General features: G+C 36.3%; 1 protein-coding gene across 5 annotated transcripts in view; it reads left to right on the top strand.

The window, feature by feature from the left end:
• The window catches only part of CERT1 (ceramide transporter 1), a 79,177-nt gene that overhangs the window by 28,337 nt on the left and 27,553 nt on the right, over positions 1 to 23,287 (top strand). For 4 of the 5 annotated variants that reach the window (XM_062513002.1, XM_062513004.1, XM_062513001.1 and 1 more), the window contains exons 4-6: positions 20,080 to 20,187; positions 21,002 to 21,140; positions 22,082 to 22,165. In XM_062513002.1, coding sequence (XP_062368986.1) covers positions 20,080 to 20,187; positions 21,002 to 21,140; positions 22,082 to 22,165 — 331 coding nt within the window. The remainder of the gene's footprint in view (positions 1 to 20,079; positions 20,188 to 21,001; positions 21,141 to 22,081; positions 22,166 to 23,287) is intronic. The other variant, XM_062513003.1, reaches the window with a different exon arrangement.

Below are 23,287 nucleotides of genomic sequence, written 5' to 3'. Positions count from 1 at the left end.
GAGAAACAGTTTCTTTGAATGGCATATAATAATTTTAATAATCAAGAGAAAAAAGAAATAATTTCCTGTACTAAACAGCCATTTTTCTTAACATTAGGCTACTGCTGCATGAAGTACTTTTTTTGTTTGTTTTTTAAGTTCTTTGTTGCTTACTGAGTGGGTTGGTAGTTCTGGTAGGCTGCTTAAGCTATTTGCTAACAAAAGTGTGTTTGTGAAACTTAGTGTAGCATGTCACAAGGTTGTTGATCTTTAGAGTAAGAAAAATAGACAGAAACTTTGACTGTGTTCCATTGTGCTTCAAACAAAAGGAACACAGATTTAAAATGAATTTTATATTAAATATGACTATAAGCAGACATAGAAAAACTTCATGCTTAGCAGAACCAATGAGTAGCTGATGGTTAAGAAATGTAAAATAGCCTGTGTTCAGGCATAAAAAGCATTAGAATTTGCAAGGTGTTTATAATTGTACTTTTTTTTTTGTATTGAGGTTTCTGAATCCTTACCACATTAAGTGTTTCAAGTATAGCTCAAAATATTTATTCATTGCCCTGGACAGGAGGAGGGATATGTCTAAAACTGCTGTAAAGCCATCAGGGAGGCATATGAAGAAGTAGTTTCTATGTAACCAGGAGTCCATTCTTCTACTTAAATGTTTCATTAGGTGTATTGATCAGGCCTTTCTCTGGTGTCAAAACATTGATGGTACTTTAGTACTGCAGTGCTGATGTATTTGGAAAGTTACCCTGTTCTTGATAATAATTTGAAAGACTGCTTCCTCGAGGTCTCTCCCATAGTTTCAAAATTGAATTTGGAATTTCTAACCTAATATTAGATAAACTGGCTTGAAAGTTGTTAGTGCTGTGAGAAAATGAGGAGAGTGAATTCCTGTTTGTTGTGAGAAACATCTGTATAAGTAACCTTATTTGAGCAAATGAACTTGGAACTCCTGAGATCAAGATAATGATTTCTTGTAATGTTAATCTACCACCGAGTTGAGAACTTGATGAGAATTTATTTAGACATGAATACTTCATGAGAAATTGTGCATTGGTTTAGATTTGTCCCATTTTATTCCATCATAGTTTTTATTTTCTGCACACAGACTGTTGATGTCTTCATTATTGACTTTGTGGCTCTTCAGCAATATAGATTGATAGTTTGGTCTTCTATTTGCAAAATCTTTTGTTTGTCAAGCCAAAATAAGTCTTCCTGAACTTCTTACAATACCTGATTTTGCTGTTTCAAACTGGACAAGGTAATTTTTCATAGGAGTACCTAGATATATCCAACAAGCTGGCATGTAGGGAGTAGGTAAGTTTTCTTTTTCATTTTGAAGCAATGATATACAAGGTGTTTATATCTAGAGCAGGAGGCATGAATCTCAAAATTTGACTGTGAAAGGGATCAGGTGGCTATTTTCTGAACCTGATTGATATATGTCCCTTTTATGGGGATGAGGGGACCTGTCTCCCTAAGTAAAAATTTTCCTTGAAGGAAGTGGCTACTGCTTTGTTGTTTTTACTCTTGGTTTAGACACTGTGGAAGGAATTAGCTAGTTAGAATGGCATTATACAGAAATATCAAGAAGACTAAAACTTTTATCTCCCTTTTTAGCATTTCTTCCTCAAATGGGGAGAGGATACATGGCAGCCTTGGGGTCAAAGATCGTTTAGCTTTTAAGTAATTCTAATTTTGTTCAATTCTTTGTATACTACGACTTGTTTCTTAAAATACCAGTTTGTCAGACCAAGTAAGATTCTTTAGATAGCATTTCTGCACTGTTTAAATGCAGCTCTAGTTCACATGGTGATAAAACCACAAAACACTGGATTGGACATGCTACCAAATCCAAATTTAAGAAAAAATTAAATAATTATTAAAGCAGTTGAATAATTTTGTTTATTTATCACTGATACATTTTCAAACAAGTAACCTAGAATTGAGATATTTAGCTGTGAGGTGGTTATTTTTTGACTGTTGATCTTGGTTCATGAGTCAGTTCAGAAAACTACAGAGTAAACTTTAAGTAGCATAATTTTGATTGCAGTCAGTAAGGGCACTTCAGAATATTGTTGTGAGAGAATTCAAAACCCAAAAACATCAGCAGCCTGGAATTTTCAGAAAATTCTCATTAACCATATAAAATGGAGTTCCTTTTTTCCAGGTAACCTAAAAATAGCTAGCAATTACCTTATCTATAAAGTCTTAAGACTCATTAATTTCACTGTTAGGGTATTCTGCCTGTTTTGTTTTCCCTTGTCAATGTACTTCTCTAAAAGAATTACTAAATGTGCTGTTACACATTGAAAAATATTGCTAATAACAGTAACTGTGATGCTGAAGCAGGAAAGGCAGCCAAGTGGAGAGGACAAGGGGTAAAGGTGGGCTTTTGCTAGTCTAAAGTGACTGCAAAATTAAACAAAAGCGAAAGTCCCAATGGATGAAACCAGAGCACCACAAGGTTGTGCACTTGAGAAGCATCTTAATAACAAAGTAATCCTCAGAGTACCAACTCAGAGCTAACAGATTCCCCTTCCACCTGCTGTTCCTGTTCTGAATGGTTGAATTAATGTCAGATTGCTTAAATCTGTTAATAATACAAATCAGCTTCTGGATAAAAAGGTTGAAGGATTTCAGGTAAAATATTGCAGTAAATATTGAAGTATTTATAAATTAAAATTGCTTTCTATCTTTGTGTTATTTCTCTTACGAACTTAAGAGGTTATGCATGAGTATAATGCATATATTAAACTCAGAGGAAGCCTTAAATTTCACTTCTTACTTGATTGTAGGCACCCAGAGTTTCTCAGTTCCTAGTTTTTGTTCTGTAAAAACACATGGGAATGTGTCACCTTCAGACTGAGATCCAAGTGCATCTGCCTGTTCCTTCAACTTATAAATGCCTTAAGAAATTTCATATTAACCATGCTTAAAATCAAGCTTTTGTTTGAATACTGTATGTAAATATTGATCTATGAGATTACTTTTATTTAGCCATTCTAAGAAAACACTGAAAAATACAAATAGAGGTAACTTTCTCATAGTAATGTTTTACTAGCAGTGGATGCCAGAGCAAAAAATTTTGACCCATTAATCAGGTCAGAAACCAGTATCAGAGATTCAATTAGTGAAATAATGAGCTTGCTTATTAACAAGAAGGGGAGAGTACAGGAAGGTAGTACATGTTTAACTTGTCCACAGGCTTTCAGCAATTGTAAATAGAGCTGTAACATTCTCTGAAGTCAGGATAGTTTTCTTTTTTATACATCTCTAATCCTGCCCTAGAATGGATTTAATATACTGATAATTGCAATAAAGACATGCAAATAAATCATTCCAAATCTGTTGCCAGTCTGGACTAAAATTAATAAGATAACTTTAAATTAATAGTATATATAGAGAAATTGTACAGAAACATTTTGACTCTGCATACTAATGTAACAAACTTTTAAAATAGATTCTAAGTGAGAAGTATAAATTTCTACCATCAGAAAATAATTTTGTACATTAAATGTAGTGTTCCTATTTTCTGGCACACCACTGAGGAGCTGCTGGACCAGGTAGTTGAGATGTTTGTGTAGGTTGTACTTAAGTGCATACTGAAATGCTGCAAATAGTGTTTAGAAGTCTGTTTTGATGTTGCAATCTTTATACATTTTTAATCAGCGTACTGTATTATGGACAACTAGTCACTGTCAATTTTTAGCAATGTTTCACCCAGATATTCTAGTATGGATGAGTGGATGTTAATTATAAATACAGTTAATTATAAATACAGTTAATTATTTTAAAATAAAAACTTTCCAGTCGTGTAACTTCAGATACATCATATAGGAGGTAGCAACAGGAAGAGTGTTTTTTGCCATTTCTCCCTCTACTTCCTCTCCTGGAGTGGCTGTTTCAATCAAGTGTGGTTTTTAAAGTATTAGCTTCCTCAGCAGTTATTGCTGAGGACTAAAAAGAACTGTGACTCCCTAATGTTCTAATTTTTTGGTGTTTCCTACTATTACAAATTTTTCTGGCCGTACTTTCCCCTGTAACCATTCACAAGTAAGACTGACGTAAGTGGAAGCAGCAAGAAGATGAAGCATGGGATATATGGGAGTAGAACAATATGGAAGATACTGTTCAACTTTGGTTTTATTTATCAATAAACCCAAGTAAGAATCTGATGATGAAAGCTCCTTTTGCCTATGTTGATATCCGTGTCCTAAGTGTTGGAACAAATTTCTTAAGTAATCTTGATGTCAACTACTGTTTCCTATTAACCTGATTTGGATTTCCTTGTTCTTTTGTCTGGTGATCTGCAGGATGCAACAAACTCTAAATATTTCTGTGTGTGGCTGATACGGATTCTGTAGCATACACTCTTAGTGTTTCTGTGGTTATGCATTTTGTTTCAGTAGCTAGTGACCCACTCTCACTGTGGCATTGTGAGGCTCTGGCTTGCAGCACTAGTGCAGCTGGCCTGAGGAGGCTGGAGGACAGCATTCAGATACCTATCTTAACCTGTAAAAAGCTATTTTAAAAGCCTGTTTACCTGTTTAAAAGACTGAAATGCATAGGTAAGTCACTGAGTGGCAGAGTCACGCTTAAAGGTGTTACAAAAACACCCTGTTACTAGTTAGAAACTAAAAACTCATGATTGTTGCTCAAGCTTATGCAGGAACTTAGATGTGTTTTTCTTTCTGTCTCCGTCACTGTTGTGTGTTGATGTTCAGTGTGTAACTCAAGTTCTTGTGTATTCACATTTGACATCTCCCAGCAAAGTTGAAATTTAAGTGTTTGCAAAACTGTTCCTTGTTAACTAAATAGCAAAATATGTTCAAGCACAGGCTTCTGAACTGGGCAGTAATAAGCTTACTTTTTTTGGATTTTGACCAGAACCTTAAGTAGAGTGGGAAATACATAGAAAAATGATGTATCTGTCTCAAGTCTGAGCACCACGTCTAACTTTTCAAATTCATTTGTCCTTCAATTGTGAATGCTGTCTTTTTCTTTTTGTTCTTCAGTGACATCTGAGTGGTATATAGATCAGCCAAGAAATAAACTGAAGTACCATCCTGAAGGAAGAGTCATAAAGTTAACTGCAATTCTTCCCCTAATATGAACAAACTAAAGTCATCCTTACTAGGTGCTGTGTTTCACTGTAAGCTAGAATGGAAAGTGTTGTAACAGTAAGGGCTTGTTGAATCATTTTAGCCTGTTTCTGCTGTCAAAGGGATTTCTTGCCGTCCTCATAAAATATGAGTTCTCCTTTATTAAGTAGTCTTAGAGTAAATCTAGAGAGATTATTTCACTCATTTTTGAAACACTTAACATTTTTTGTGTTTTACTGTTAGAACAGTTCCCCATTCTGCAATTGTTCATGTGGATGTCTTTTACAGGTTTTTGAAAACTTGCATGGCTGTATTCCAAATTTAGTCCTTATCATTCTGTGAAGAATAGCACCAAAACAGAACTCAGTATTCCCACTAGGATCCTATGTGTGTTGTATAAAGCATAGGATTATTTTGTGGATCTTGTATGCTACCATTTTACACCACCATGAGTTGTTTTGCTTATTCAGCTTGCAAACCACTAAATCTGATTCACCTCTAGAACTATCTGCAGATTTTTACCTGTCCTGCACGTGTACAGTACAGTACGGTTCTTATAACCATGTAAACTTTGGACTCCATTTTTCTCGTTTAAGTATTAAGTTTGTGCTGCTCTTCTGTCAGCTTCAGTCTTTCCAGCTTAGCTGCTTTGGGGAATAATTATTGTGCTGTGTGAGTTTGGTTCAGTTTCTTAAGTGATTGTGCATCTGCTAGTACTTTGTAAAGTATGGGGACCGTCTACATGAAAAAAATGCTGAGTAATCTAACCTATCTCGGTTCACAACTGAGCTTACCTTTTTCTCTGTTGGGAGCGGCTTGTCTGACTCTGAAGCTATATATACATGTGCACTTAAGATAATTTTAAATCTTTGTATCCATGAAAGCTGTTATCACCTCTTATGTTCCTAATGTTCCTCTAATGTTCCTAATGTTCCTAATTAAAAAGTGCTCTCTCCTATCTCTACTCAGAGCATTAATAGTAGTCTTCACAGTCTTAGTAGGGGTCTTGAACTCTCCTCTTGTGCCCGTGCCCCCAAAAGTTACTGAACTTACTTGAGATGGCTTACTCCTGTTTTTCCCTGAAATTAGCTAAATATGCTCATTGATTCAAGATTTAAATGCACAGAAAGATTAAAGTAAATTTTTTATCACTGCATAGCTGGTGAACCAGGGTGTTCTGAAATAGCTAATGGATGCCTGAAAATTACAGTTCAAATTGCAGATTATCAGAGTGTTGCCTTTTGCGTGCAATACTGTGTGAAGGAAAACACTTGCAAAAGTGCTAACTCATTATCAAATAATGTGAAAGGCTTGTGACACTGTCGCTCCACTAAGCTGTTGAGTACATCAGTCAACATTTTTGCAGTGCTGTTTAATGAAGAGTGATGTACATGGCTAAAATAAACTCAGTCTCAAGAGTAATGTTCGGTCCTGAGGTGACCAGAGCTCTGGAAGAGTCAGCTTGTGGCTGGCTGTGCAGTGAATAGCCAGTCTCATTGCTATAAACAAGTAGGATTCCAGTAGTAAACTCAGAAATGTTATTAATTCACTTTGTAAAAATGTGGTAGATCACTTTTATACTGTATACTTTCATTCAATAGAAGTAAGGGGAACATCAAGACTTGTCACCGGCAGAATGACATGCAGTTACCTCTAGGTGTCTGAGTTTTCAACGGCAGAGTGGTAGCATGTTCTACAAGGTCTCCCTGGAAATAGTATTGTGCATCGAGAGAGACCAATGTCAAATTTGATTTCTGTGATAAATACCCCTTCAAGTTAGGGTAAGCTCTTGGTATCAAGAGCAGAAGTAGAGAGCTGCAATGTAAAAGCAGTGAGTGGTTAAACAGTTGAAAGTTGGCACTTGCCAAATACTATATGCTGCTTACTGAGTATTATTACTCATCACCTAAAAAAAAAATACTGTGCATTAATAGAAACAGCTTAATAGAAAAGTCTTTTCATACATGTTACCTCTTTATGCCTCAGTCTACCAAAGGTGTTCTTTTTTTGCTGTCTAAAAGAATATTTTAGGAGGTGGCTTCTTCAGTGAGCTTTCATTACAGTGAAGCTCAATGAGGTGATATTAATAGATCATAGTTAATCCCCTTGCTGTAGGGAGGAGTGTTCAACCACATGGGTGGAGTGCACAAGTACCAATGAGACATAGTAACATTGAACAGAGAATAAAACATTGAACAGAACTTTTTGGCTCTTTCAAGAGGCAGGCACACCACCACTATCCAGTGATACCCCTGAAAAAGAGAGTAAGTCCAGAACCTAATGTGACTCTGAAGAGCTGGTGGAATTCTTTTGGAAACACATCATTGCCTGGGGCACCTCCTATTTTAATTTAACGTCCTTGCTATTTATCAGAGCCTCTTAAGGTAATTCTTTCACTATAATTTTCACTGTAGGCCAGCAAAAAGATCCTTTGTTTTTTTTTCTCTGAAAACATATCAAGCATGAAAATATGCATTTCCTTTTATTTTAATGTTGTCTATGTATAGACCGAAGAGGAAAAGAAAATTGTGCTCTCGAGCATACCTATTTTAAATAGCAGGTGAGAAAGAAGGGGTTTAATATTTAACTGCTACTATTTAAATATCCCATATTGCTTGTTATGAATATAGGCATCAGAAAACTGGGAGAATGGAGGGTCAAATAGAGGAAGGTGTCCGTCTTTCTACCCCCTTGGTAATCTGGAATAATTTGTGAGGATTTGTGTATTACTGTAAAATTGCTTATTTAAGCTAACAAATCAACTTGAAGATGCTCAACTGATTACTCAGAGCAACAATTACTTGCTCTGGTGTACAGTCAATGTACACTGACTGAAACTTGACAATTTTGGAAGAAGCTGTGCTTTTAGGGAAAGATTAAATGGATTACTCAGGTTATTATTCTTTTGCTGTTAATAGCAAAGGGTTCTTTCTTTAAAATTGAATTAAATATTGATTAAATTTCAACGAGGGGAACTTAAGCTTGGGTATGTCTTGTACATTCCATTATTTTAGCACTGGTATCATCAGGAGCTCTAATACATATGATAGTGCATGTTATTTGATGTTTCTAAATTTGCTCAGTGCACTTATTGCTGAAAACTGTATGTTTCCTGAAAGAAGACTAGGGGAATGCCAGTGAATCAGCAGTTTCAGCTGACTACACAAGCATATTTGCTGCAGCAAACCTGAATGTTGTCACTTCCAAATTGTTGAAACTTTCCTTTCAGGACCAAAAACAATAGTTCTTTGTCTGTCTTGGCACCCTTTACCGTTCTTGGGCCCATGATCGAACAGTAGCTGTTAAATTGCAACTTTATTAATAAGTAGTTACAGTTAGTACCGCTTAAAGCTGGACTAAAGCATTGTCCATTCCACCCCAACACACTTGATTAATTATAAACAAAGCAGATTGTTTCACTTTGACTAACCCAGTCTTTCTTTGCCTGTATGTTCCAGTTATGTTTCGTAACAACTGCTTTGGCATTGAAAATAGAAATTATAATTCTCTGAAGAATGCATCCTTGTTGGGTGTAGGCCTAAGTATGCAATTGGACATGCTCTGGAGCAGGAGGTGGTACTAGAGGTCTTTCATCTTATTAATTCTGATTCTACAGTAAAAAGCACATTTCTTACATAGCAGTTAACTCTTCCTTGTTTGTGTTATATTTTCTGCTTCCCAGCAAAAGAATTCTGCTATCTTGAAACAGTTCTTTTTTAACAAGATGAAGTGGGTTTTTTGCCTCAGTTTGCTGGTTCTCAGACTTTCTGAAGTAAATAAAAGGTCTGGTTAAATTGTGTCCTTCAAGTTTTGCTTTATTCTTGTGCAGTTCTGAAAGTGCAGCATCTACTTATTTTCATTCTTGTTTCTACCTGTCTCCAAATATGCTAGGCTAAGCATATTTGGAGACAGGTAAGGTTAAGCAGAAAATATATAATTCACATGCTTAGTGATACTTAGTGGATTTGAGGAAATCTGTTAGGTAAGCCTGCCAGTTTTGCAAAGTACGAAGAAAGGGCTAAGATTACAGCTATTTAGACTATTGCTCCCATAATCTAATCACAATACATAGGACTTAAGGTTTGTACAAGTATATCTAATTGATCTTCAGAGAGTTACTGGACCAGTTTGTGTTTTAATTCTTTAAAAGAGGCTATCATGCTGGCTAGACACAGCAACAAAATGGAGAGTGTTCAGCTGACAGTACTAGTCATATGTAGCCTTTCTTTGAGTATCCACCTGAATAGACAGAACCTGGAGTAAAAAACATGCTCCATTATGGGTTTTTAACTTGGTCCTATGGGAAGAAAGTCTGAAATATGTGAATCTGAGGCTGCGTTTAGGAGAAAAACTTGTTACACTTGACTGGAAAAGTCCTCTGCCCTCCTTGTTGATTTATACTGTCTTGATATAAGGGCCCTGTGTTACACAGCAGATGTGACGCTTTTCTTTGGTGTTCTCAATGGTGAGGCAGATTTGAGTCTGGAGTTCTTTTGGATGTAGATACAATAGCTTCACTTTCATCATTCTTATGTATACTGGTTTCTCAGTACCTGAACTGGACTACAAGCAGATCTCTCAGAATATGAAAATCTGGTAACAGAATATGCATTTTGTCAGTGCCATGCAGAATAGTCAGGAAACCACACCTTACCTACCATCAGGTGGGAGTTTCCCTCCCCTTACTTCACAAGGGAGTCAAGTCAGCTTTTAATGTGTTGCAGTACAAAGCAGTCAACAGCAAGAATATGGCCATTCTCCTGAAATCTTAATGTCATAACCCAATATGCAGACTGTGATCTCTGCAGGGAATGGCATCAATTTGTTTATCAGCTCTTAACACATGTGTAGCTTTCTCACAATGAATTATTCAGGGAGGGGTACAGTTCTGTGAGAGGACCAATGGAATTGGACTTCTGCAGTATGTAGAAAATGAGTCTGCAAAATAATTGATTACGTACACACTGAATGTGTTTCTGCAGTTGCCTGGGTTTTTCGTAGTACAATGTGCAATTAAGGCACAAGTACTTACAGAAAGGGCTCCACAGCTTGTACAAAACAGACATGCTGTCATGAAATAAGATAATTTACTTACTGTAGAAGACTTGAGTTAAAATAGGCACTAAGGTGCTTGTATATTATAGTATTCTCTAGCTAATGCTTATCGTAGGGAGATTTTTGTGTTGGTACCAGCTCCGTACTGGCACCCTTTATCTTGTTTATACTTTTTACCCCTCTGGAAAGCAAAGTAAGACTGAAATGGTGTATGAAAACCTAGTGCGCAGCCTAATAAAGACTAACAGTGTTACAATTCTGTGTAGAACTCATGATAACATTTATCTTCAAAGTCCTGAACACTTCAGGGCCTAGATCCTTTGATATGCTTTCTTCTCATGTACTAGAAGCAGCCTTTTGTGAGCTGTTTTCCAAACAGTTTCCAGATTTTCCTTCAAGGGCATGGTAGGTCAGCTTATTGTAGAGACCTGTGCTGTGCTTGAAGTTGTTTTTCCTATTTCACTGAGGGTGTTGGCTTTCAGCAAATAAAAGCAGTCTGTTTCTTTTTGCATCAATGAACAGTGATATTGTGGAGGCTGTTTCTGTATTGGCAGGTGAGTTTAATGTGTTTACTGACACGTTTGTTAATATTGTATGCAATACCAGTTAATATTTTAATTTTAAAAGATGAGTTTTCTGAAAGTTGCATTTAATAAAACAGTTCTACTAACTTCTAAATAAGCCTGTATAAGCTTAAGTGTTGTGAATAGAGTAAATAACTAACTTCAGATGAAAAATGTATCATTACTTCATTGTTAAATGAGTTTGGTAGGCTTTAACTAAAACTTTGTTTCTTCTGATGCTTCTCAAAATGAGTGTACATACAGGGCAAACTAGTTTGGTGAGGGCCTAGTTCAACTTGTGTGTGAAGAAATCCTGTGCCTATTCATCTGGGCTGGTTTATAAAAGAATTTCTAATTATGAGCTGTGTGATTACAGGGTAATGACAGAGCAGCTGAATGTAAAGAAAAGTCTATTTAGACATGGTGCTTGAGACACACATGCCAAAATTTCTGTCTCAAGTATTAAACTTTTTATAAATCTAAATTATATTGACCCTAAATACTTCTTGTCAGGTGAAGTTCTAAAAAATCTGAGCCAGAACATTTGTCAGATTGATTTGGTACTGTGTCTTTGAACAATCTTAACTGAAAATGAATGTGTTCTTAGTTGATTCACTGTTTTGAACTGGCTGAGAAGTCAGATTTCAGAATTTCTTTAATCTCTATTACAGTTTCTAATTCACTGTCATCCATTCAGCGCTAAATGTCACTGTTGCTGCTTGCATGCTGTGTGGAAAACTTTATCCTCACTAAGAAATGTGTCTCAAATGTAATTATAAAGGCTAAAGGTAAGACAGGTCTGGTTTTAATTGTCTACCAAGAAAAGGAGGTTTCTATGCCCAGGGACTGGAGCAGAAACGGTAAGGGTTACTATTGGTCTTTGACCATTAGTAACCTCCAGCCGTGTCTGTTTCCTTTTTGCTATTTCCCTCTAGTGGTCACACACGATACTGGTTTGGGGAGATTAAACAGATGATCTTGTACTGGCACGGAAGAATTGAGTGTATGACGACTTAATTTTCCCAGTCCTGACCTGTTAGACCACAGAGTACTGTAAACCTTGTGACAGAAGAGCATGCTCTCGTGTTTTGAATTGGTGATTCACCAAGTTTTTGGAAATTAACTGAATTTTTATCCTTTGATATCCCCAAATTTGTCTTTTACTTGAAATATAGAAAGCTTTGAAATTAGATAAACTCATAATCTGAGTTTGCTTTTATAATCTGAGTTTTCTGATGTGAGATCTGCTTTATATACATATCTTTTCCCTTCTGTATCTGTGGCTAGATCTTTCATCTAAACGTTGGAAGTATTCAGGTAATTTAGCCCTTTAACATTTTTGTTTTATGTCATGTTAGACTTGTTCTTAACTCATGAACTAAAATAGTAGTTAAAGAATCATGTGTTGTTATTCTTTGTAAAACAATTAATGTTTTCATGTAACTTTTTTTAGATCTTGGTAAGCCATCATGTATCAAATATTTAATAGAATTGCTAAGCTTGAAAAATACCTTTAATATTTCCACATTCAGCTATCAACCCAGCACCACCACCATGTTCACCACTAAACTATATTATCAAATGTCATATCCACACATTTTTTTAACACTTTCAGATGTGGTGACTCCACCACTACCCTGAGCACTATATTAAAGTGCTTTATAACCCTTTCCATGAAAAAAAAAATCATAATGTCTAAACTGAACCTCCCTTTTTGCAACTTGAGGCCATTTCCGCTTGTCCTGACATCTGCTACTTGGAATAATGAGACTGACACTCACTACAGATTCCTTTCAGGTAACTGTAGAGAGTGAAAATGTCTCTCTGAGACTGCTTTTTTCCGGGCTTAGCTACTCTAACTCCCTTAGCCATTCCTCATCAGACTTGTGTTCCAGATCCTTCAGCAGCTTCATTTGACTTTAGACCTTTCTAATGTTGCTTCCTATGTAGGCTGGGGCAGGCACCTCAGGAAGAGTACAAGGATGCTGGTAAGTCATGTAGAGAAAAGATTAGGAAGGGGAAACCTTAGCTAGAACCCAGTCTGGTCACTACTGTATAAGATAAGATGTTTTTACAAATGCATTGTAATGACAAAGGGAGAGCCAAGGAAAATCTCTGTTTTTTAATGGGCATGTAGATGGGGAACACTGTCACCAAGGATGAGGAAAAGGGTGAGGTACTTAATGCTTTCTTTGCCTCAGTCTTTAAAAGGGAGAACAAATATCCTCAGGGCAAGCAGCCCCCTGAGCTGCTAAACAGGAATGGGGATCAGAACAGATTTCCTGTTACTCAGGAGGGAAGTAATCTCCCATGCCACTCAGCCACTCACAAGTCTGTGGGGCCAAATGAGATTCACCCAAGAGGACTGAGGGAGCTGATGAAATACCTTTCCAAGCCTCTCTGCATCACTTAGGATCAATCCTAGTTTAACCAGGGACACCCCAGATAACTGGAGATTTACAAGAGTGGTGCCCACCTGCAAGAAGGGTTAGAAGGAGGATCTGGGGAACTATGGCCTGTCAGCCTGACCTTGGTGACCTCAGTGCTTGAGTGTGATGATTGGCACATACAGGGCAACCAGGGCATGCGGCCCAGTCAGCATGGATTTGTTAAAGGCAGATCCTGCCTGACTAACCTGATCTCCTTTTATGATAGGGTGACCTGTTTAGTGGATGAGGGGAAAGGCTGCAGTTGTTTTCTATCTAGACTTCTGTGAAGCCTTTGAAACCATTTCTCATAGCATTATCCTGGAGAAGCTGACAGCTGTTGGCTTGGACAGGTGCACTGTTCACTGTGTAAAAAAAACAGCTGGATAGTTGAGACCAGAGAGTGGTGGTGGATGGAGTTACATCCAGCTGGTGCCTGGTCACCAGTGCTGTTCCCCAGGGCTCAGCACTGGGTCCAGTTTTGTGTCATATCCTTACAGACAATCTGGATGAGGGGATCAAGGGCACCCTCACTTGGTTTGCAGGTGACAAGCTGGATGGGAGTGTTGATCTGCTGGAGGGTGGAAAGGCTTTTTTAAACTGGGAAGAATTTTTTCACTGAAAGGCCAGTATTGGAATGGGCTGCCCAGGAAAGTAATGGAACTGCTGGAGGCCTGCAGTAAATGCCTGTATGTGGCACTTAATGTTATGGTCTGGTTGGCATGGTGGTGTTGGGTTGGACTCAGTGGTCTGAGAATTCTTTTCCAACACTACTGATTCTGATTATTTTCTGCTTGTCATGCAGAATGGTTGAGTTTCTCCTTAGATAATTATGCCTTCAGAACTCTGATACTTTATAGCAAATTTGTTCATCTCTTGTTTGAAACTAAAATTACCTTTGGACAGAATTATTGCCAAGGTAGTTTGAGCTTAATATATGGAATCTTTACACTGTCAAATTGATATATGATTAGAAATGCTTGTAAAGCTTCTACTGATGGCAGAATCCTGTTGCAAAAAGATCTTTTAAACAAGACTGGGCTTTGTTTTTCAGCAAACATGGTTTTGACTCAATAGAAGGACTATGGTTTTTATGAGTCCTCAACTCTGAACAACTTGAGGAATCTGAAGCTGCATCAGGAACATGGCAAAAAGTTGAATGTATTGGAGTCCCTTATTTCGTGTAACTTCTTTTGTTCAAATGGGTAGGTCAGTGAGCCTTCATTGTTTTTGAAGGAAGTAGGTGTTGAGAGCTGACAGTGGTCACCTCAAGAAGGAAATAAGAGTAGGCAATAGGTTTTGAAAATGAAAAATAAGTGTTAGTTTTAATAGTGTGAGATGCAAAGCAAGAAATGTGTTAAAAGTAAACCCTTCTTTTTCACTGTTTTTCCCAAGTTACTGTAAGGAAACTCCAATTTAAACAGCATGTGTTCTCATGTATTTCCTTAGGGTGTAAAATACTTTTTCTTAGATTATTTGTTAAATATATTACAGAATTTGACAATTCCACCTTTATTTTTCTGTGCTTCCTATATATTACGTACTCAGGGGTTTGCCAGCCATTTGATGGAGATATTTTCCGATTGCTGAATGTCTAAAGATTGACCGGAGGGGAAAAAGCAATCTGTTTCTGAATTTAGCAGTGACAAGTACTATTTGCAGTAGGTGAACAAGGGACTTCGTGGGTTTTGCAGGAGCATTTGCTTTGGCAGATTTTCTTACAGATAAGCAGCATAGATAGCAAAGCATATTTATCTGCTGATAGATGTCTTCTGTGTTGTTGTAAAGTTTTTTGTAGTCCATTTCTTTTAGTGCAAGTAAGAACCTTGCCTGCACCTGTACTTTGAATCTTAGCATTTCTTGTTAGGAAAATGTTTATTCTGATTAAGCAAAATGTAGGCCTCTCAAGTCCATATCCAGACAGTTCTCAGGCTTGCAACAAGTACTTTTTCACAAAGGCGAAGGAACCCTCATTGCTCTTTAACTATGGTCTTTTGAAATCACATTATGGTCTTTAGCCCAATATTCTTCAACGTAATACTGATGGTTCCACATAATACTTTTTGGTTCTACAAAGGTGATATTAATGTAATACTTGACTATCTTTGGTTAAAAAATTAAGCCAACAGTTGGATAAGAGACAATCACTCCTTCCCTGCTGTTTTGAAGTATAAATAAGATTGTCTAAATGTTTATTAACTGTGAACACGGTAACTGTGTGCCTTAGCCTCCTTGCTTCATCCTGCTGTTGAGACTGGGTTATCCCTACGTGCTCAGTCCCTGCAAGGCATGGGTTTCCCCTTCACCTAGTGGATGCTCCATGGGAGAGCCAGTTCTCAGACTCCTGCAGCAGCTTTTCCTACTGTCAGCTGGCTCACCTGCCTTAGTTAGCACTTACACATTAACCCTGGCAACACCCCCTTTTGAATTCTGTGCATTGGGACGATGCAATAGTATTTAATGTAGCTATTATGCAATTTTTTATAACTGCTAAAAAGACCGATGTGACTAATGCTTTCCTTTGGGATCAGAACTGTTCTTATTTTTAAAGGCACAGTTGTGAAAGTGCTAGCCTTAAACCAAGATCAGGCAATATGTAATGGAATTAATTAATTCTTTAAAATCTGTAGCTATTTCCACTAGCTTTCAGCCAAAGCCTGAAAAACAAATAATAACACTTTAGTGCATTGAGAACTGACAGCAAAACATCAGTGCCTTATCTGCTGGTGTCTAATATAATGGAGTTTATTAGTTCTTTTTATTACAATACAGACCTTACCTGTCTCTTTCCTGACAGGCCAGATTCATGAAAAGGATAAATATAGTCTCTCCCAGTCTTGCTTGTAGCCCTATGACCCAGGAGTACAAGCTGCTTTAGTTTTATTGTGAAGTAAACTAAGTGTTGCAGTTATTGTCAGCTTAGGTTTTGGTACTTTTGCTTAGTGAAGAGTTTTATCTTTATATGTGTTTTTCAACTTGGAATTCCTGGGGATTCCTTCTGTCACATAATGTGGTATTTACTGTGGAATTGTAACGTATATAACTGCAGGAGGTAAGTTAGGTCTGCATGTATTTCCTTGTTTTTGCAGTTGCAAAAAACGTCAGATTAGAAGCTCTTCCTTTTTAAATAATAATCTGCACTATGTCTGGGAGGGCTGTGGGTGGGGAATCATCATCCAGCTGTTCTGACCTGGATTGGGGAATTTCTATCTCTGCCTTCCTGCTAACTACCACCTTGGTTTTGGATTTCCATTAAATTCCTTAAATTTCCATTGTCAGTAGCTTCAGAACAATTGAAAAATCAGACCTACAGTCACATGATAATAATACCTTTAGTTTCAGTCCTCAGAAATGAATCCTGTATTGTCCAACATGAAGTGTCTGTGTTTTCACTGTGTGCAATAATTTCCTAGGGTAGTCCTGCCTTGGCTCATCCTAGCACTAACCCATCTTTCTGAAACATTTGTAGCAAATCTGAAAATTGCCTTTGGAACATAGTTGTTTTACGGAGCTTATATGCTTATTTTCCACCAAGCCTTTCATAGGACCTTCCAGCTCTTTTATGTTACTTCTTTTTTCTATATTCTGGGATTTTTTTTCCATAAGATATTGTGGCTTGATCTCTTGGATGCTTGAGTGGGATTTTTCGCAAATACTGTAAAGAATGAGATTAGAGTCACTGTGTCCTAGTATCTATTCCATCACCTTCTTAGTGAGCTGTATGCCTTAGAGGGTGGAGCTGTCTGCTGGTTGTGTTATGTAAAATAATAAATATTTTATAATGCTTAACTGAATATATCTGGTTTGGTGAACAAACGTACACTGAAGTGCTTCACGGGATCCTAAACTGGGACATAATCAAAATAATTCCTTGAAGACATGTGAGAAAAATTTGCTTTATTTGATTTTTTAAGTGGGAGAACTTCGCTGTGATTCTGTGCTTTATTCAAGAGTGTATTTTCCACTTAATGATCCATGTGAGCAGTAGCTGAGATCTGCAATATGATTCTGCAAATACTTTAGCTTTTTTTATTGAAAGCAGCTTTTCTGACAAACTGCCTTGTTGCTGATACTAGTATCTGCTCCAGTTAAAGGATCACATGAAGCTTTGGATCATCTGGGTCTTTCCTCTTGTCTGTTGTAACAAAAGGATTAATGGAATTCATGCATTGCCTTAGAAAGCTGAAGGTGTTGCAATTACTATCAAATGCCAAATGTTTTGATGTAGCTTTGAAGCTGTGATGTATGCATGGAATTTCGAAGAACTGCATCTTTTTACTGAGCATGGCAGTTTGGCATTAGTGCTTGATGGTATGAATTGATACGACTTCTACAAATAATTTTGTTTTCAAGCAGAGACTGTTGATTTCCATCTTATGAACTTCACCAGCTTTTCCAGTTTTTATCTTGGGAAATTAAAATTTGTATAAACAGAAGAAACTTTGTCTACATTCCTCTTCTCTATGTAAATTATTATTTCTGCAGTGATTAGTTAACAATGATCTGCTTTGCAAGACATAAATGCGGCAGTGACCTGCTCTCATTTAGATGTTGCGGTAGTAGAATGGTGGGGCTTTGCATGATTCATGCTTTCTTTGTTTGTGTTCATCTGCTTGCATGTGTCTGCTGTGAGCAGGATGGCTTGTTCTGTGCATCAGTTAGAAATGCATATTTATTTTCTGGTTCTTGTGAAAAATGAGTATTCTCAGTGTAATCTTATCTTTTTTTCCTCTTGGCTGTTTGAACATAATTATCTGACACAGTTTTGTGAACATGGTCTGAAAACATACATGCTTTTGATTCATGTTGTGTGCTGTTCAGTCTGCTCTTAATGCCTGCTGAATTTGCTTCTTGATAACAGATAGTTAATTATATTGCTCCTTTTTATTGTTGGACTTTGCAAGCTGTTAGCTGTATCCATATAACTGTGTGTGCTGTTACATGTGCGATTCTGTATTGTGGGTAAATTTAGTGGAATTAATTAATTATTACAAGCATAAATGACAGAGAAATAAATATTCTGCTGCAAAGGTACCTTAAAAATACTTAATACATATTGATGTCGAAAGAGGTGTTGGGTTTTTTCTTTCACCTTTAGTTTTAATTTTATGAACTAAATTAGCTTAGCATTGACTGTATGCATAATATTGGAAGAATAGGATTTAATTCAGATGTAGAATACAAGGCATCAGATTTTCTACTTACTAGTTTACAACTATTCTTGGAAGTTCTAAAGTAAGACTATAAAGGTGTGGCTTTGACTAAATCTCAAGTAAAGAAATCCAGAAATTTCACTTCTTAGGCTTAAAGCAAGGTCTTACATAGGTGTGTCTTTCACTTTAAGACAAAATCAGAAAATGCTTGCTATCCTTAGTAAAAATACTCTTACCTCTGTGTATTTTGGCTACATTTTAAAATTTATTTGTTCTTTAAGTCATATCCTATTAAAATGAAGTTTTATCATCTTTCCTAGTGTGTATGACTTAGAGACAGAATGAAATTAATTTTCACTGTCAAACTGACTATAATAAAAACTTACTGGGCCATCTTAATATTTGTGGCATATGCTTAAATAAATATTGAAGGTACTGATTAAACAGTGGAGTCTTTTTATATATGTGTGTTAAATTTTAAAAGAAATGTTTCAAAGTATTGAGTGACTCTTCAGATTTATTGTTACTTAATGCTTTTGAAACAAAGCGGCCATATTCCCAAATTCTTACTTATAACTCAGACATATATAACTTTGCCCAAATTCTTAACTGACATTTCAAAGAACTCTTTACCTTTCTCTGCTTTTTAACTTATTCATACTCTCCTGCCTTCTCAAAGCCTATACAGCTTCCAGAGTTTCCGTAAAATGTACAATAACTGGATTTTCATCATTGCTTCTTGTTTGTTCTATACCATTTGTTTTGTCTCTCTTCTCCCTGCCCCTCTGAGTTTTGGTGCTACTGCAGAATTTATTTCTGTCAGAAGTCTTTCACTGTTGTCTCTGTCCATTTGATCAAACTCATCTACTCACAGTATTTCATATATTATTCTGAACCATCTGTTTATTGCTTACATTGTCTGTCAGGATTTTTCATCTCCTTTGCCATGCACATCATTTACATTAACATTTAGTGAAATGTATTTTCCTTCAGTTTCTCAACATCTGTTTGTTTGACTTGAGGAAATTTGTTAAACTCTATTATTTTATATTTTAAATGTTACTCTAACCAAGAGATGTTTTTCTTTTCTCATTGTTTAGGTAGTTGCTGTTACTGTATCCTCTCTCTTACTTTTAGTGTCTTACCTTGGTTTATGTAGACTTTTGTTCACATGGAAAGTTAATTTCAGTCTACTATAAATAATTTTGCCAAAGAAGCCTGAAACAGGAAGTAAAACTTAATGGAAGTAATTTTCTGATTTTCTTTAATTTCTGTTTTGTTGCTTTTAAAAACAAAATTATACTATTTGTATGATTGGATGAAATGACTGAAGCTGATTGTTTTCAGACTGAACCATGTTTAATACTCCAATTAATTGTATAGCAATGTAAGTTTTTTGATAGGTTGTGTGAAAGTTACTACTTAGGAATTACATAAACCAAAATAACAAAACACTGTCCTTTTTTGAACCATTAGATATATATTGCTGTATCCTTTTGGGGACACATAATTCATTGTAGGTAACAAATTATTTTACAAATAATTATTATTATTTAACAAATTATTATTTATTTAACAAATTATTTGATAATAAACATCAAGTTTATAATAACTTCACAGGTATCAATATCTTAGATGCAGGCACAAGTCTGAGTTACTCAAACCTCTACTACAAAAACCAGATGGGTGGGTTTCAGAGCATTACATTAATCTTGTTTTCATGACACCTATTTTATCAAAAGCCTCAGCACTGTAGTTTTTTGTGTGATTTGCTTTTTAGACTGAATCTGGCTATGGATCAGAATCAAGTTTGCGACGCCATGGCTCCATGGTGTCTCTTGTCTCTGGAGCAAGTGGATACTCTGCAACATCCACCTCTTCATTCAAGGTTGGTGCAAGAAGTTTTCCTAGTATTTGCACATAAATAATGTACAACCAGAAAAGAAGTAATGTATGAAGACTCATTCACATAATTATAGAAAAAAATGCAAAATATTTAGTTTCAATGTCGGTAGTCCATCATATAATGGTGAACAGATGGAAACGTCTCTCATGCAATTGTCCCTTTTAAACTGTGATGTCATCTTCTGTGGCAAGAAAATCAAACTTGTGAGTGTGTTCATTAACTTCGTCTAGTTTATTCACCAGAATATCCTGGGCTCCAGATGAAAACAGCACTGATTCTGTAGCTTAAGTGTGATATAGCACTGGCTGACAAACTATGGCTTTCCTTGTGTCATGCATATGAGTAATTAATATATGAACTGAGTGTGCTTTACTTCTGGGAGAGCAGAAGAGGAACACGTCAAGAAAAGGGAATAGGGATTGGAACAAAGATCTTAAACTGGAGCTTTCAGACAAAAAAACCCCTATTTGCTTGCAGGCAAATAGGTATAAAGCTAGTAGTATGCAAGTTCACATTTTTAATAAGTTTTTTTTGTGGAGTGCTCTGAAGTAGCAGGAGCAGCCAAGGGAAAATATTGAGACCAGTGACACAATGAGTAATGAATACTCAGATATTATTTCTTCTGACATTTACAGTATTTCATAATTGCTGATAGCTAAAATGCCCTTAGTGTACTTCAATTTATTCTTCATAGTTGCAGAAATATATTTTTTAAAATTGAATTGTAATTGTACTGCATCAAGCTGTTGTTCGGTATATAGAAACGTTTCAGGCTTTTTTTCCTTTGTGTTTTCAGAAGGGCCATAGCTTGCGTGAGAAGCTTGCAGAAATGGAAACCTTTAGAGACATCTTGTGTAGACAAGTTGATACTTTACAAAAATACTTTGATGCTTGTGCTGATGCAGTTTCCAAAGACGAACTCCAGAGGGATAAAGGTAACACTGTAACTGAAAACTCTTCCCTCCATAGAATGTAGCTTTTTAACCAAGGAAACATCTTGATACTGTTACAATACAATTTAATATATAAGTACAATATGTATTTTAAATGTAGTTTAGTAAAGGATCAGTCTTTGCGTGAATGCATAAACATGTTAATTATTTTTACTTTAGAATTCAGATTTCCTTTAAAATCTGCTTGATGTTAACCTGTAGGTGTCAACCGTGCAAAAGCAATGCTCTTTTCAAGTGTTTTGTTACAGAATACCAATTGCTAACCCTCATGAATTCAGTTTAGCTCTGTCTCTTACCTGTTATTTTGAAAAACAAATGGGATATTAATTTTAATAGAAACAATGCACTGGTTTGAAAAAGTCAAAAGTGCTGCTTTAGTGATGTGCTGGCTAGAAATAGAGCATTGAATGCACACTTGAGACCATACTAGACTATGACGTGGATGTCTGCATGTCTCTGAATTGCTTATGTCAGAGCACAGCTTGTCGCTGTATCTGCACACTCTACTGAGGAATTTATATTCATCCCTGTGTTTGTTCTGGCAGTGTGAAACCTTCCATAGCAATAAAACACCAGAGAAGTGCAATTCCTTTTTATTCTTGTTTTAACTTTTCAGTGTAGAAGATGAGAAAGGTACTGAATCATGGCTCCTACTTACCCACTTGTAACACCAAAGTATGTTGCTCTTGCCAGAGAATTGAATGCTAAACTTCAGTGCAGAGCAGTGTTAGATCTTCTGCTGACATTTACAATGGTAGTAGTCTTGGGTCAAAAAAAACTAACAAACTAAAAACAAAAGGGAGGGAGAGGTCATTATAGAGAAAAGTGCTGGCTAACCATGAAGATGGTCTTAATTTTCTCTTGCAAACCAAAGAACTAGAAAAGCTTTCTCACTCCCATAATGCACTCTCTCTCAAATCTAGTGGTAGAAGATGATGAAGATGATTTCCCTACAGTACGTCCTGATGGAGATTTTGTGCATAACAGTAACAGCAGTAAAGAAAAATGTAAGTGTGTCCCAGTTTTTTCAGTGATGAAAATTAGAATGAATGGTATGGTGGTAAGCCTGGTTCAAGACAGGTATTTTATTTCTAAGCAGAAAATGGCAAGAATAGTTATTCAAGTGTATGTGAATGGAAGTTCTTGGTCACATTCTTTAGCAGCTTTTTGTGTTTCTCTGAGTTATTCTTAATCCACTCAAATACTAATGCAACCTTGTCAAGTGGAGATTTCCTGTTTTGTAGTTAAAGTCATTATCTCTCCAAAATTCTGTTGAAAGGCCTGCATTGTTCAAGTATTGGGGATGGAGATTTTGTAACAAGTTATTGCAAGTGTTACCTGCTTTAGGAGTTTGGTGAGTTCAATGCTTTTTTGCTTGGGGTTGTCCTTTTATGGTTTTCCCAAGTACTATGGCTGTGGAATGGTTAAGCCAACACTGTTACTGATTCTCACTTACCATAATTTTAGTGCTTTTTTGCTGTCCTTCTCATTGCTATAATGAGCAAAATCCTGATTTTTATTCTTACTGTAAATGAACTAGTTATTGTACTCAATATACCCATGCAGCAGATGTGAAGAACTCATGCAGGTATTGCTGTTTGAGAAATCTGATAGCTCTGGCCTGGAGAAATTTGTCTATGCATTTAAATTGTATTTGCATTCTTCTTGGACCTTCTCATGTTTTCTGACTGAAATATTCTAGTGTTTACACTATCTACTTGTTGGCAATTCAGTTAGTTGTAATATATTTCTTAGGCTTGATTCACAAAGCTTGGAAGTTGAACCTCCAGTTTCAAGTGTGATAGAATCTCCCAAACTACTCACCAGAAATATTTTTTAAAATGTAAATATTTCCATGAAGAATCTAGAAAATATAGGGCAAAACAAGCCTTTTCTGTGTCTTTTGTTTCATTTTAATTGGCTGTTGTTCGCATATATTACATATTTTCTTCTTGTATTTAAGTGCTTTTTCTGGAGCATATACAAAACTGTTGTGATGGAGGAGGAAAGGAAAGGGAATGGAAGGAGCTTTTCAGGTTACTTCTGGAATTCATCACATAAGTAGATTTTTCTACTGAGGATTAATTGTAATGCTGATTTCAGAGATTAAGTAGCATAAAATTGAAGTT

This window comes from Cinclus cinclus, chromosome Z, assembly GCF_963662255.1.
Source record: "Cinclus cinclus chromosome Z, bCinCin1.1, whole genome shotgun sequence".
Taxonomy (NCBI): domain Eukaryota; kingdom Metazoa; phylum Chordata; class Aves; order Passeriformes; family Cinclidae; genus Cinclus; species Cinclus cinclus.
Note: the sequence above shows the minus strand (reverse complement) of the source record. Positions and strands in the feature narration are given on the sequence as shown.